Genomic DNA, 14,982 nt, shown 5'->3' with positions numbered 1-14,982 from the left:
GAATGGCACCACAAGAACACACAGCCGACTGACTCCCATTAGTTAAGCTCAAGCACATAAAGGCTAAGACTGAAGATCACTGGAAAAAGTCAACTGTGACGTTGTTTGTGGGCATTTTAAAAAAGAAAAAAAAAAATGGCTGAAGAAGTTAAGCTTGATAGTGGTCTTAAAATAACCTTCCTTTCAAATGGGCAAAGGATTACATGAAAACATTTTGTTCTTGCAATATTTTAATACGATGAGAATGCTAAATAAAAGGGTCATAACAGTCACCCAGATGCATCACTGTGGCTGTGTTCTTGTGCTCGTAAGAATTTGTCTGCCGCCTCCTGACTCAACGGTATGAGAAACATGATGTTACGTTCAACTTTAGTTGATCTCCTATAGTATATGGACCACTAAACCAGAAAATACACATTTTTAAGCCATTTTTGCACCATATTTGTGCAGGAAATTACCCCCTAATAATAAAGGGTAAACTAATAGGTGTCTCCAGCAAAAAATAATCAGAAGGACTTGAAATTGTGGCTGTCACATCAACCAACCCCAGAGGATCACCTCCTAATGGTATACGTGGGGTCAGAGGGGTCAAAGTTAATCGTTTTCACATTCAATAAAAACAAAAAAAGGATTGGTAATATAGGCATGTGTAGTGTCGTTTCATGCGGATTTGAGATTGCTAACCAACAAAATTATATTTTTGCAATCTGATTCTTTACCAGTGGTCCTAGTCGTCTAAGAGCCAATCCCAGAACGGTAAAAAAAAAAAAAAATGAAGTTTCAAACTTAAATATGTGCAATATTGTTATGGACTATTTAAATGTCAGCAATAACATATGATGTTACTTTTCATTTTTTAATCCTGTACTAGGGATCTAGCCGTCTATGAATCTATCAGAGGGTGTAAAATGACAAATTTCTATTAAATCAAGAATACTTACGACTATAAACTTTGAAACTGAAGAACACATTTTAATTATTTTAATATATGACAACTATTTTTCTTTATTATGTAGTTCTACCTCATGAAAGACGCCATTTTAGCTGACAAAAACAGCATGAAGAATACATATATTGAATCTGCTGCCTACAAGTGTGGCTGATGGCAGCATCCCAGGGCCCTTCAAATTTAAACAATGTTTTGGAAACACTTGGCAAGGACCAAATTAAAAACTATGTTGGGCCGACTGTTCTGCGCTAGCCAAAACATTTTTTTTTTGTTCTTATGAGATGTAGCTGCCTGCAGCACTGAGAATTTGAATGCCATGTCACAGTTTCATATTTTACATTTCAAAACAACTTATTTGCATGTTAGAGCCAGGCCTCTACTGAGCACAAATTGGCTTGTATAAAGACCCACATCTTACCCCATTATTGGTGTTCTGGGAGGCCCGTCCCGAGCGATACCTTTCAAACCTAAAATGAACCAGAAAAAGAAAATCCAAGTCAAAAGGGTTCTGTTCATCAACACACAATAAGCTCTCAACTCAGTAAAGATGATACGACTTGACAGCTCGAGATTAATGAAGACCCTATTTACTAAACAGACCTTTCACTCTAGCACTCAAACCTAAACTGTAATCCAAGTACAGCAGGCATTCAGCTTCACACAGCAGAAAAATGCCATGAAACTAAATGTTCTAAAAACTGAACATACAGTTCACAAAAGGTGAGTAAATTACCACATGCATTTTCATAGGATTTTCGCTTGATGTGCTCTCAGTGATTGCTACATAAAATACAGTGGACAACAAATGTATTCAGGTTGATGGTAATAATAGACCGCTTCAAGGTGATCACAAATACAATTTCAGATTTTAATCACATAGAAATTTGAAGAAACATTAACTTATTTTTTTGATTTAGTGCGTTTAACCGCTTAACGGTGCTGACATTTTGCATTACAGTAATCCCTCGCTATATCGCGCTTTGACTTTCGCGGTTTCGCTCTATCTTGGCATCAGGATTTTATATGAAAGCATAACTAAATATATAACGTGGATTTTTTAATATAATGAGGCTTTTGCTGCTTTGGGTCACTGCTTCAATAAGATGACGGGGATATGGTGAGAAACTTGTAAAGGGTAAAATTTGGAGAAACAACAGGAAGTTTTTCTTCAAAGAACCATAGACACCTGGAATAAGTGACCAAGTAATGTATGGACAGCAGGGGTTCAGGGACTTTCAAAACTCAACTTGATGTGATTTTGGAGGAATTAAGTGGATAAGGCTGGCGAGCTTTGTTTAGGCTGAATGGCCTGTTCTAGTCTAACTGTTCTAATGTTCAGTTTGGATATACCAAGTGCAGTCTAGCTAATCAGATGATGTTCTGGTGACTGCTTCTAACAACAGCAAAGGCAACTGACAAAAAAACCCTGAAGACGACAAAGATCTTTTAACAAAAGCTAATAAAAACAGATACTGTGTGTGTGTGTGTGTGTGTGTAGTCAAGCAAGACAGAATAAAATGAAGTATGACATTCTCAAATGTCACTTTTACTGTCCCTTTACTCAATAAACGGTTTTCTAAATCAGTTAGTTTGGGTAAATTTAGAGGGTGCAGAGATGATTTATGCCCTGTGACTTTGAGATATAAGAGGCCCGACGACACGACCACAAAGTCGATCATTGAACTGAGGGCCTAGGGTGTCCTGGTGCCAAGTGCACATATCAACACCCCTATGCTTGAACATGGTGTTCATTATGGACAATCCATGACGAGCACATAAGTCCAATAACACCGCTTGGGTTCAGATCGGGGGCATTCCTCCCAATCACGCCCTTCCAGGTCTCACTGTCATTGCCCACGTGAGCAATGAAGTCTCCAAGTAGAACGAGGGAGTCCCCAGAAGATATGCCCTCTAGCACCCTCTCCAGGGACTCCAAAAAAGGTGGGTACTCAAAACTGCTGTCCAGCGCAGACGCACAAACAACAGTTAGGACCTGTCCCCCCCACCTGAAGGCGGAGGGAGGCTACCCTCTCGTCCACCGGGGTAAACCCCAAAGAACAGGCTCCAAGTCGGGGGGCAATAAGTATGCCCACAACCGGTTACATCTAGCCAGAACCTCTCGACCTCACGCACTAGCTCAGGCTACTTTCCCTTCAGAGAGGTTACATTCCACGTCCCAAGAGCCAGTTTCTGTAGCCGAGGATCGGACCGCCAAGGTCCCCGCCTTTGGCCACCACCCAACTCACACTGCACCCGACCTCCTTGGCCCCTCCTACAGGTGGGGAGCCCATAGAAAGGGGGGCCCGTGCCCAGCCGAGCCCCATGGGTGCAGGCCCGGCCACCACGCAATCGCCATTGAGCCCCACTTCCAGGCCTGGCTCCAGAGGGGGGCTCCGGTGACCCGCGTCCAAACTTTTTGTTCTTCATAGGGGGTTTACTGAACCGCTCTTTGTCTCATGCCTCACCTAGGACCAGTTTGCCTTGGGTGACCATAACAGGGGCATAAAGCCCCAGACAACAAAGCTCCTAGGATCATCCTGGGACTAGCTTCAACTCCCACCTCCGGCAGAACTTCAACCACGTCCTGAGGGAGGTGGGGAACATTGAGTCCGAATGGGCCATGTTCTGTGCCTCTATTGTTGAGGTGGCTTACCAGAGCTGTGGCCGTAAGTTGGTCGGTGCCTGTCGTGGCGGCAATACCCAAACCCGTTGGTGGACACCGGCAGTGCGGGATGCCATCAAGCTGAAGGAGGAGTCCTACAGGACCCTTTTGTCCTGTGGGACTCTGGAGGCGGCTAATAGGTAACAGCAAGCCAAGCGGAATGCAGCTTCGGAGGTTGCTGAGGCAAAACTCGGGCATCGCCTCAGGAGGGGAAGCAGTGCAGTTTCAACACTGTTTATGGTGGGGATGGTGCACTGCTGACCTCAACTCGGGATGCTGTGGGTTGGTGGGGGAAGTACTTCGAAGACCTCTTCAATCCCACTAACATGCCTTCCAATGAGGAAGCAGAGCCTGGGGAGTCGGAGGTGGACTCCCCCATCTCTGGGACTGAGGTTACAGAGGTGGTCAAAAAACTCCTTGGGGGCAGGGCCCCAGGGGTGGATGAGATACACCCGGAGTTCCTTAAGGCTCTGGATGTTGTAGGACTGTCTTGGTTGGACATCGGGGACAGTGCCTCTGGATTGGCAGACCAGACGGGGGGAGGGTGCTCCGAGAGAATGGGGTACCGGAACCCCTGATAAGAGCTGTTCGGTCCCTGTACAACCAGTGTCAGAGCTTGGTCCACATTGCCAGCAATAAGTCGAACTCGTTTCCAGTGAGTTGGACTCCGCAGGGCTCACTCTGTTCATAACTTTTATGGACAGAATTTCTAGGGGTCCGGTTTGGTGGGCTCAGGATTGGGTCACTGCTTTTTGCAGATGATGTTGTCCGGTTTGCTTCATCAAGCCGTGATCTTCAGCTCTCTCTGGATTGGTTCGCAGCTGAGTGTGAAGCGGCTGGGATGGGAATCAGCACCTCCAAATCCAAGACCATGGTCCTCAGCCGAAAACAGTTGGGAGCGAGATCCTGCCACAAGTGGAGGAGTTCAAGTACCTCAGGGCATTGCTCACAAGTGAGGGAAGAATGGAGCGCCAGATTGACAAGTGGATCGGTGCGGCGTCCACAGTGATGCAGGCTCTGCATTGGTCTGTCGTGGTGAAAAAGGAGCTGAGCTGTAAGGCAAAGCTCTCAATTTACAAGTCGATCTACGTTCCTACCCTCACCTATGGTCATGAGCTATGGGTAGAGACCGAAAGAACGAGATTGCGAACACAACAGGCTGAAATGAGTTTCCTCTGCAGGGTGTCTGGGCTTTCCCTTAAAGATAGGGTGAGAAGCTCAGTCAGCCAGGAGGAGCTCAGAGTAGAGCCGCTGCTCCTCCGCATCGAGACGAGTCAGATGAGGTGGCTCGGGCATCTGATCAGGATGCCTCCAGGACGCCTCCCTGGTGAGGTGTTCCGGGCATGTCTAACCAGAAGGAGGCCCCGGGGAAGACCCAGGACACGCTGGAGGGACTATGTCTCTCGGCTGGCCTGGGAACGCCTCGGGATTCCCCCGTAAGAGCTGAAAGTGGTGGCCGGTGAGAGGGAAGTCTCGGCATCTCTGCTCAAGCTGCTGCCCCTGCGACCCGATCTGAAATAAGTGGAACAGGATGGATGGATGGATGAAATAATTTAAGATATCCAATTGCATTATTTACTAAACTTTTCCAACATTTTCTTTTTTTTCTTTAAACAAATACTCCATCCAAAAATGATTTTTATATGTCACTTACCCCAAAAATCTGTAACCTTGTGTTTTCATGCAGACTGGAGACAAAGTTTCTCACAGAATGAGCATCTATGGCAGATACTGGACAGCAGCATAAAATATCAAAAACATCCATGAAAATAATCTCATATTACTCCTGTTACAAAATGAATAACTCATCCATTCATATGCTTACAACATCCCAGACACATGTATTTTTTTAATAAAGTATTGCTAAATAAACCACATGTGCAAAATGGTCTTGTGAGCAAAAAGGCATAGGACTTAGAAGTAATCGAACATTTCAATTGTAGACACATCTCCTGTGGTTACAATTACATTCATTTCCACAAATGGAGTACATCAGGACTATTTAGGGTCAGTCTGTGAAACTGCAGGGCTAAAATTAAACTTCTGATTAGTGAAACATCTCTGATATGTACAAGCACAAGGCATATTCTCATCCCGATAGCATTACTTGCTTTTCTCTTTCATTTTTAACACTAATCATTCCGCAAATTTGGCCCTGTTCATATCATGAAACATATTGTTAGCCAATGAATAACTGGTCATGTGTTCACCCCAGTAACAAATGAATAAGCGGGAGAGACAAGACTTCACTTTAAATGCTCAGTGGCCTTCCAGCACATTCTATTTTAGTTCAACAGAATGTTTCCCAGAAGTGCTTTATTTAACAGTATTTTAATTAGTAAAAATGGTTGTGTTTGGGACATTCTGGGCAAACACTAGAATGACTCGGCATATTGATTAAGATAAACAAGTAACAAATTTTTTTATGGACATTTTTGATACCATTTATTATTGTACTGTGTTGGTCACCATGGACGCCAATTCGATCAGAAACTTCGTCTCTACATGAAAAACAGAAGAATAAAATTTTTTTTATGGACAACACTAAAAACTACATGGGGTAATTAAAATATATAAAAAATAAATGAATCATATTTAAATATGTCATTTAATTTCTAAGTCTACAATCACAAGGGAAGAAACTCTTTTAAGCCCAAATAAGGCATAGCACACAACTCTTAATGGAGAAAGTGTGCCCTTTTCATGTTTGGCCTCTTTTAATGGTCCAAGCAGAAAAAATTAGGACTAACCACTACCAATCCTGCATATGCAGAGCAGATCCACCAGAGGGGTTTCTGAACTTTTTGCCAATAGTGATTTTGAAACCGGGGTAATCAAGTCAAGCATGGAAACAAGACAGTTGTCCATAGGTACGCACATAAACTGACTGAACACAAGTCACAGAAAAGTTGTGATCTCCTAACTCCTCACTGCGCAACCCACAATCATAGACAGAAGCTGAAGTAATTCTCAGGTGCCGTGACCCACTTTTTCCCCCATGCCAGTGTACTCCCAGGTGAATCGAGCATGAACATCATAACTCCTTGCTGCTAATACTCACAATGATAGGCAAATCTTCTTCTTTCGGCTGCTCCTGTTAGGCGTTGCCACAGCAGATCGCATTCTTCCAATAGGCTAATTATCTAAAACAATGCTTCTGAAATTTTGTGTTTTGACCCACTTTTTTCCCCATATAAGTGCCCTCCTTGAGTGCTGAAACCCCCTTGATGAATTGAGCACAATAAGAGTGTAGAGGCATGAACCCACTGCCATTATAAACAATAGCAACTCGCGATCTACCAACAGTAGTCGAGAAACACTGGTCTAAAAAGATATGGCGACTATAATGTGAAGACAAAGAAAAAAATTAGATCAGAGAGAGAGAGAGAGAGAGAGAGAGAGAGAGAAAGTGAAAGAGAGAAGGGCTGAGCAAAAACAATGGAGGGCTGAGAATGAGGCCTAATCTCCAAGACTCACTGACTGGCTTACATGTTAGCCAGTCTCCAGGAAGGATTCTTGAACTGTGTTTATTCGTCTTTTTCCCCCTTCAATCACGTTTTCTTGGTTTGTGAAGTAGTAATTTGTGATACTCATACTCAAATCTACAAACTACAACTCCTCAAATAAGGTTTCTACTGTACTGCATGGTTTCCTGTCATACCATTGAACACTAAACACTAAAGATGTTGTGTCAGGTTTCCAGAGAAATCTAAAACAGAAAGCCCAGCATGAACGTTTAAATTATTTTATTTAAATAAAAAAAAAATTAAAAAAATCTCATCGATCCTATCAACATGTGAACTGCTTAGAAAACAGAAAAGTAATGATGGTGTGTGTGGTGCTAGTCTACATAAAAAGGCCGACGTTGATCAGGTCATAACTGTAATATTTGAACTTTTTTTTTTTTTTATATAAATAAGTTTACTTCTGGCTAAAGTTGGACAGACTGACCTTTCATATCGGAGGAACACATTGTTGAGGTCATCGTTGACATGCAGCAGCTCCTCAGTGACTTCCTCATTGGACACTCGGGAGATGAGCTCTACAATTCTTTGCTGCATGGCTCGACAGGTTCTGTTCAGTTCCTGCAGAGGGTAAATGAATCAGACTTATTAGTTACTGTTGTGAGGACCAACCTTTGTCCATTCTTAGTATCCAGAGATGCTCTAGAGCCAGGTGTACAGCAGAACAATTTGAATGAGTCATTTGGAAGGCTGTGAACCCATTCTTTACTAACAAGTCAGATTTCTGCGTAGAGATTGTAACATCTAGCCACTTCTGGGAGTTAGAAAACCACAAATAACAGCCAACAAACCAATCTAGGTCAGGAGAACCCACAGCTTCCAGCCCCCACCAAATTTACTGCTGATCTAAAGCAACTTTTATATATAGAGTGGGTGGAGCCAAACCATTAAAAAAAAATCTATAATTACAGGAAGCTGAAAGAGAAAATGAGGGACTTCTGTGTTGCCATAAAAGCTGCCTGTGTTTAAGCAAGATTGTGGCCGACACTGGGTTTTTGTTAGGTCTCTGGCAGACATCCATGTTTGTGCTAATTACTAATAAATGAACAGAGAGAGAAACAGCAGGCAGATGCAGTGGCAGCCTCCTCCTCAATTCAGCAAGTCATTACTGCTAGCTAGCTGTTCTCCCCCAAGCCAGGGAATGCAGTAAGACTTCTAGATAGATAGATAGATAGATACTTTATTAATCCCAAGGGGAAATTCACATAATCCAGCAGCAGTATACTGATACAAAGAAACAATATTAAATTAAATAGTAATAAAAATGAAAAAAAAAAAAAAATTTAAATAAAATTAATGTTAGCATTTACTCCCCCGGGTGGAATTGAAGAGTCGCATAGTGTGGGGGAGGAACGATCTCCTCAGTCTGTCAGTGGAGCAGGACAGTGACAAAAGTCTGTCACCGAAGCTACTCCTCTGTCTGGAGATGACACTGTTCAGTGGATGCAGTGGATTATTCATGATTGACAGGAGTTTGCTTAGTGCCCGTCTCTCTGCCACAGCCTCTAGAACTTACCAAGAATGGGTGATATTCAAGAGGAAATAGATGGCCTTGGAACACAATAGCTGTAATAGCTCAAGCACGAGATAAAGACTGATAGTATGTGGCAATATTCATATAATTAAATGTACACATACACTCTAAAACACTGGGATGGGATATACCTGCCTATTAGCTGTAAAATACATAGGTCTACCAAACATGGAAAAACGTTTATATCAAAACGTTTACGTCATTGTTCTACCACACCTTATTCTCCATCTCACTTGAGACTTGTAATGAGAAAAGAGGAAAAAGTATGTTATAAATGACAAGATGGATGAACCGGCATTCTTACCAGGAATGACAAAGGTTTCTTACCCGGATGGGAGGCCCCAGGTGGATAGTCAGCCATCCCGGCCAGATTTGTCAGCAGTACCTTCTCTGGCCAGGAAGAAATGGAGGGACAGGGAAGGACTGTCTCTGGGGGCTATTTAATCCTCCATTACACTAGGTGGCAGCTTCCCTGGGGTAGCGCTCTTATTTGTGCTCCCACAGGTCACCTTGGGAAATGTATCTTGGTGAGCAGCCCTGTTAGGGTGTGTGGGTTCCACCGGAGGGGGCTGTAACAAAGATGCACACCGTGAAAGAGGTTCCACCTGACTTGGAGGTGCTTCCAGGCTGTGATCACTTGACACTGGAAGTACTCCCAAGTCTGGCATAAAAGAAGCCACACGTCTGCATCCAGGTGAGTTGAGTTGAGTTGGGAGGAAGTGGACAAAGCTTGCCAGAATGAGATACAAGAGGATTTATTGTTTTGGAGTCTGAGTTTGGAAGACTGTGACCGGTATAAGAGATTTTTGTCAAATAAGCATCACTTTATTGAAACTCTTAACTGTGTTTCTACGCTTGTATCTACAATCTGGAGCCCTGGGCACCCCCTAGTTTTCACAATGTTTTGGTTAATATGTGCCTTTATTTTTTCATTCATCAAGCATTCTCCTTTGCTTTTCTTTGAGGATAATCCTACAAGCCACCTCTTTTAACATCATGGAAGATCAAAGAAATGGGTTAAGTTTTCAATATCCATATCCTATAATGCTGTATAAGTTTGCCACCCTTATTTATTTTGAATAACGGGCTTTAAAAGACTCCCAGCAAAGGCCACTTGTATAATATTCATTTCTCCTGATATCTCTTGTATCGGTTCACTGCAGTGCCAGACTCTGAAAAAAGGAATTTCATACTGTTTGACAGGCACTCTTGAGCTTTAATATAAATTGTTCAAAAACTAAAAGCACAATAAGAATAAAAAATAAAATTGTCCTTGAGGTACATTTAATCCTCTTAAGTAGCTATCTTTGGTGGTTTAATGATACAAGTAGGACAAACCAGTCTAACCTGCAAAAGCTCGAGGTCTGATGGCTCCTCCTGCCCAGGCACCATCTCTGTTAACATTTCAGACATCACCTTGGAGTTTCCTCTCACGATATCAAGCTCACTGCGCAGCCTGGCAATCTGAGAGGATAAAAGAAACCAAGTTGAAATATAACACACACACACACACGGATACTGCAAATGGGTACAAAGTCCCAAAAGTAATTTGACAGAAGACTCAACAAGTTCCCCTTTGAAAGATCCAATGAAGAGTGAAGATACAGCTGGGAGCAAAATTGCTTCAGAACATTCAGTCCTGGGTTATAGAGCCTTCTTTCTTTTTTTAAAACTAGATTATTCATGGCATGGAGAGATATTCGACATCAAACTCTTCAGTATTGAAGAGCTGAACATCCCCTAAAAGGTCTAAATGGAGCAGGGTATGTATGTGGAAGCCATGTAGCTTAAATTCTCACTACTGAACCACTGAGGCTACATCCACACTACTATGTTCTTGTTTAAAACTGCAGACATTATTCTCTGTTGTCGCCTTACATCCACTGTACCCTAGCATTTTTAAACCCAGAAATGCAGACTTTTGAAAATGCTCTCCAAAGCTGTATACTTCTAAAAAATATCAGTTTAGAATTATAACATGCATATTTGTTGGGATGGGGGAGAAACAAAACGCAGACTGTAATGATACTCTGATTCATACATGCTTATTAAGTGGCCACATTCTGATTAGGTCCTGCACATTAAAACATATTCCTTGACTGGCCAATCTTTTCGGAAGAAAACCATATTCCAACAAAACAGACTGAGAAGAATTGTTCTCCTTGACGCTTGTTGTGTGGCTTACCTGTGGCTGCGTTTTGTATAACTTCAATGTTGAATATGTTTGTAAAAGACAAATTTACCAGTCGCTACAGTTTCACAATGCATCCTGTGGCCAGCAATGTTACTTACCACCTCTTCAAGGATATTTCCACCCATGTCCAGTTTAGGAAAAAAACTACATCATATGTGTTTTGATCATTTTAATGTGGACAGTGATACTTTTGTAACAATGTGAAATAACTAGTATGCACGGAGATCCAAACAACAAAAACGCTGTTTTTAAATGTATGGAAAATAAAAAATGTATGCATTAGCATAGATATAAAAGTAATTAACAGCTTCTAGAAGCATCAAACTTAGCATAAATTAGACATGTCAAGCAAATAGTTAAATAAAGATATTAGTCATATTGCATTTTCCAGTTAAGCCTGAAGCAAAATTACCAATATTGGGAAACTTGAAAAGACACAGCAGGAAGAGAATAACGTACAGAAACTACCCAAGGACAAAAAGAAGGGGGAATAAGAAGAACTCCTGTTGTTTGAAGGCCAGGAAGAAAGGAATGATACCAATGACGAAATACAGAAAAATGGGCATGGTAGGCACGCAAGAAGCCAGCTGGAGTAGTGAGTCAGAATAGACAACAAAGGCAATGTTTCAAACAAGGTCAAGACGATATAATATATGGAAAATAAAATTAGTATATTCATGTATTAGCATAAATAAATATAGAAAAGTATATAAGCATTAACCTTAGTGCAGATATTAATGCAAGGAAGGTCTGCCAAACAAATGGTTAAAATAAAAGCACATGCCATATTTCTTTTTAATTAAAGCTTAGCTGTGGCCACCAATAAAAACTAGCTTGAAGGCCAAGGAAAGGGAAATGATAAGATAGAGAAAGCTCAAGAATGGAAGAGAGTGAACATCTGCCCGCATAAGGCCGACCAAAAAAATAAGAGAAGCAGAACAATAGACAGTAAAAATACCGATGGCCGGCCGCAGAAGGGAGTCAGGAGATGATGGTGGCTCACATGAAAACTTGGGAGGCCAGCTTGCCAGGTGCAGAGGGGAGTCAGAGGGAACAGCAAATAAGCAGTTTTGAGCGAGGTCAGGATGATAAGAAATGATTATATAAAACTTTGATTGTTGAAGTGTTCACGGCTCAGCTCGATTTGGCTAAATTGGGTGGAGTCCGTGTTATTGTTTTATTGCAATAAAACTATATACTCCATTTGCCTATCCTCTGATTTCTAGAGCCTTCATTTCAGGTAAAGTCCTGACGATTTTCACTTTGTCAAATGTAACATAGTAGTGTGAATGTAGCCCGAGAATCCAATAAAGAACATAAGTGACATAACTGGGTGCAAAATTACTTCAAATGCTTAGCAAGACAATCAGGTCACATTTACAGATATAAAGAAGGGAAGAGACTACAAAGGTTACGAATGTAATGAGCTGTTACAAGACTCCTAGGCCACCCAGTCCCCATGGTATTTATCCAACTGCATTCAGAGAAAGCCATATGATGCTCATTACCAAAGGCTTTATCGTGGCTTATCATCTGGAAATTATACAAATGATAGGATCAAACTGGTCATCAGTGTGCAAGCGGGGATGTGAAGTGGAAGGCTTATAAACAAGGTACCTTATGGGATTAAGTGGCTAGATTATCTACCTCTGAATCCGTAAACAGGTCAGAGACTGGTATCCTCTGTGTTTAAAAGCCCAGTTTACCCATGGGATCACCTCTTAAGGAGATGAAGGGACATGCCTTAAGTGGACCCTGGGAGGGCATAGCTCTGCTGTTATGCTGTAGTGAAAACACTCTCCTTTCACATCCTTTTATCCATGAGAGTATATGACTGACATACTAATGATTTTCCTATTATAAGTTCTAATCCGTGGCAGTTACAAAATACTCTCAAAGCTGTTGACAGTTCAGATAGTACAGCTAATCCTCCCTCACCACATGGATGGCACATACCACAATGAGCTCTTCAAACAAGACAGAAGTTTGTTAGCCGTACCTGTTCAGAGTTTACATTGATCGGTCCAGTCACTTGTAAGGCTGGCATCTGGGGAGTGTTGAAGGAGGCAGGTTGTGAAGATGTGAAACTGGGTGCGTTGTTTATCCTCTGCTGGGACTGAGACTTGTGCATATTGGTGGCTGGGTCAACCTCTGGTACACTCTGCAAAGCGCACAACTTTAAATTAAAAGACACAAGTTACCTCAATTGAATTTTTTTGGTAAGAAGGCTTGAACTCCACATCTTATAAATCAGCAAGTAAAAAATGGTGCTTCCATCAGAGCATATGACATGAAGACATTTGATTAAAAACAAACTAATACATATAATGGAAACTGCTCCTCATCAGACACACCAAAGCACTGATGTCACACATGTGACGAGTTTGAATGCTTCATCATTCATCTCCCACACCAAGAAATAACAATAGTCTTAATAAACTAAACAGATGAAAAAAAAAGATCACTATTACAGTAGTGTCTTAACATTTGAGTCTGCAGATACAAATGCTGATAATCTACTACTGAAAAATGTGAGAAGCACACAAAAATCCCAACCTGCTAGCATACAGTAATTCCCCTTACAAAGAGAAGAGCCTTTCTTTATTGCTTTTAATAATAAACCTCCAAACCCCCCCACTAACCAGGCCAACTGGGCCGATATTCCTGCATTATTTTATTAATCATGTTCACACACTTTTTGCTCTATTCCAATAAACGTGCTCATTTATTTAAGGTTGATTTGAACATTGTGCACAATGAATCTGATAAAAGGCCTACAGGTTATCCTAAGTGTGGTACTTTGGAAACTGTTGCTGTTGTCACACAACATGAGGACCAAAGAGGTGTCAGTGAAGTAAGCAGACCGTCAGCGTGGTGCAGGTAGTGTTATTCAGTTTCTATTTAAGGTACAACAAGCCACAATGTTTGGTTAGGCTTTCGAGAAGTGGACCAATACTTTGGAGTTTAAGTCTAGGCACTGAGGAACATCAGGCTTCTGTTGGTCTAATTTTTGTTGGTGCAACAGCTTCATGTTCAAGCTACTACTCCTACTCAAGTAACACCATAAATACTGGGTGTCCTGAGATCCAAAAATAAAAAGACTGCATCATCTTCTTATTACACTGTAAAGCATATAATTATGATAATGGAAAATATTCATGAGGAGGTGAGCAGCCAAATCACTTGGGCTGGCAAGATGATGGCTTTGTCTGTTATAACTGACCATAGATCCTCAGGAGGTTTACTTTCTCCAGAAATGTAGCTTTTCTGGTGCTCTGCTCTCAAACTTCCATAAGTTAAAGTTGTTTAACATTATAACTATTTTGTCATGATTTAGTCATATTAATCACTAAACTTGCTTTGTTTTTCAGAGTGCTTAATGCAATTTGTGTGTTTATGCATTTACTGTGAATACAACATATACTGTAGTAGTCAAAGGTTCATTTTCTTCAACTTATAAATGGGAGAGTCAGAGGTGTACAACCAAGCTTCATTTTCCAGTTTTAGGTGAGCGGGACAGTCATCTGACTATTCTTTTGCACTTAGGACTTTGTTTCTTTTCTTTGCCTTGTTTTATTTGTCTTAATACTGACTGCATGCCAGGCCACCACCTGGGGCACTATGCTTTATTCGCATTACTAAACTCATAAAGAGCGATTCATGTATGAGGCGCACTGCACAAAATAACTAGTTCTACTTGAGGAAGGATAGAATGTTAGTGCAACATACCCTCTGTGGAGTGTGTATGGGAGACAAAGCATCCAGATCTGCCATTGGAAACTCTATTCCTTTTCTCTTCAGTTCCTCATAAATATGGACGACTCCAGTCAAGTCAGGGCTACTTCTAAAAGCATCTGCCCATGCCTGTAAATGATAAATCGGAGAAATGATGACCAGCTGGGAAACAGCTGCAAAAAAAACCCAAAAAAAAAACAGGATGCTCACTCTACCACTAGAGACATTGTGTTTGTCCCTTCAAAACTATTAGGTTATAGAATGAAAGTGCAAGAATGAAACATTTAACAGGAAGGTCTCTGGACTGCGGTGTAGATGACAGGAGTGAAAACTTCAGTGCTTAAACCCGAGATAGATAGGACTTTGTTTGTTACTTTAAAAATG

The 14,982-nt window shown here is 41.5% G+C and overlaps 1 protein-coding gene across 6 annotated transcripts in view; it reads right to left on the bottom strand.

Annotated features, from left to right (window-relative positions):
• LOC120543103 (TOM1-like protein 2) overlaps positions 1–14,982 on the bottom strand; it is a 95,565-nt gene that overhangs the window by 39,688 nt on the left and 40,895 nt on the right. For 3 of the 6 annotated variants that reach the window (XM_039775952.1, XM_039775954.1, XM_039775956.1), the window contains exons 5-9: positions 14,593–14,727; positions 12,863–13,024; positions 10,017–10,133; positions 7,563–7,696; positions 1,368–1,416 (exon numbers count right to left, since the gene is read on the bottom strand). In XM_039775952.1, coding sequence (XP_039631886.1) covers positions 1,368–1,416; positions 7,563–7,696; positions 10,017–10,133; positions 12,863–13,024; positions 14,593–14,727 — 597 coding nt within the window. Of the gene's footprint in view, positions 1–1,367; positions 1,417–7,562; positions 7,697–10,016; positions 10,134–12,862; positions 13,040–14,592; positions 14,728–14,982 lie in introns of all 6 variants that reach the window. The other 3 variants (XM_039775951.1, XM_039775953.1, XM_039775955.1) reach the window with 1 other exon arrangement.

Source organism: Polypterus senegalus, chromosome 13 (assembly GCF_016835505.1).
Source record: "Polypterus senegalus isolate Bchr_013 chromosome 13, ASM1683550v1, whole genome shotgun sequence".
NCBI lineage: Eukaryota > Metazoa > Chordata > Cladistia > Polypteriformes > Polypteridae > Polypterus > Polypterus senegalus.
The sequence above is the reverse complement of the archived record's forward strand: the minus strand, read 5'-3'. Positions and strand labels throughout refer to the sequence as shown.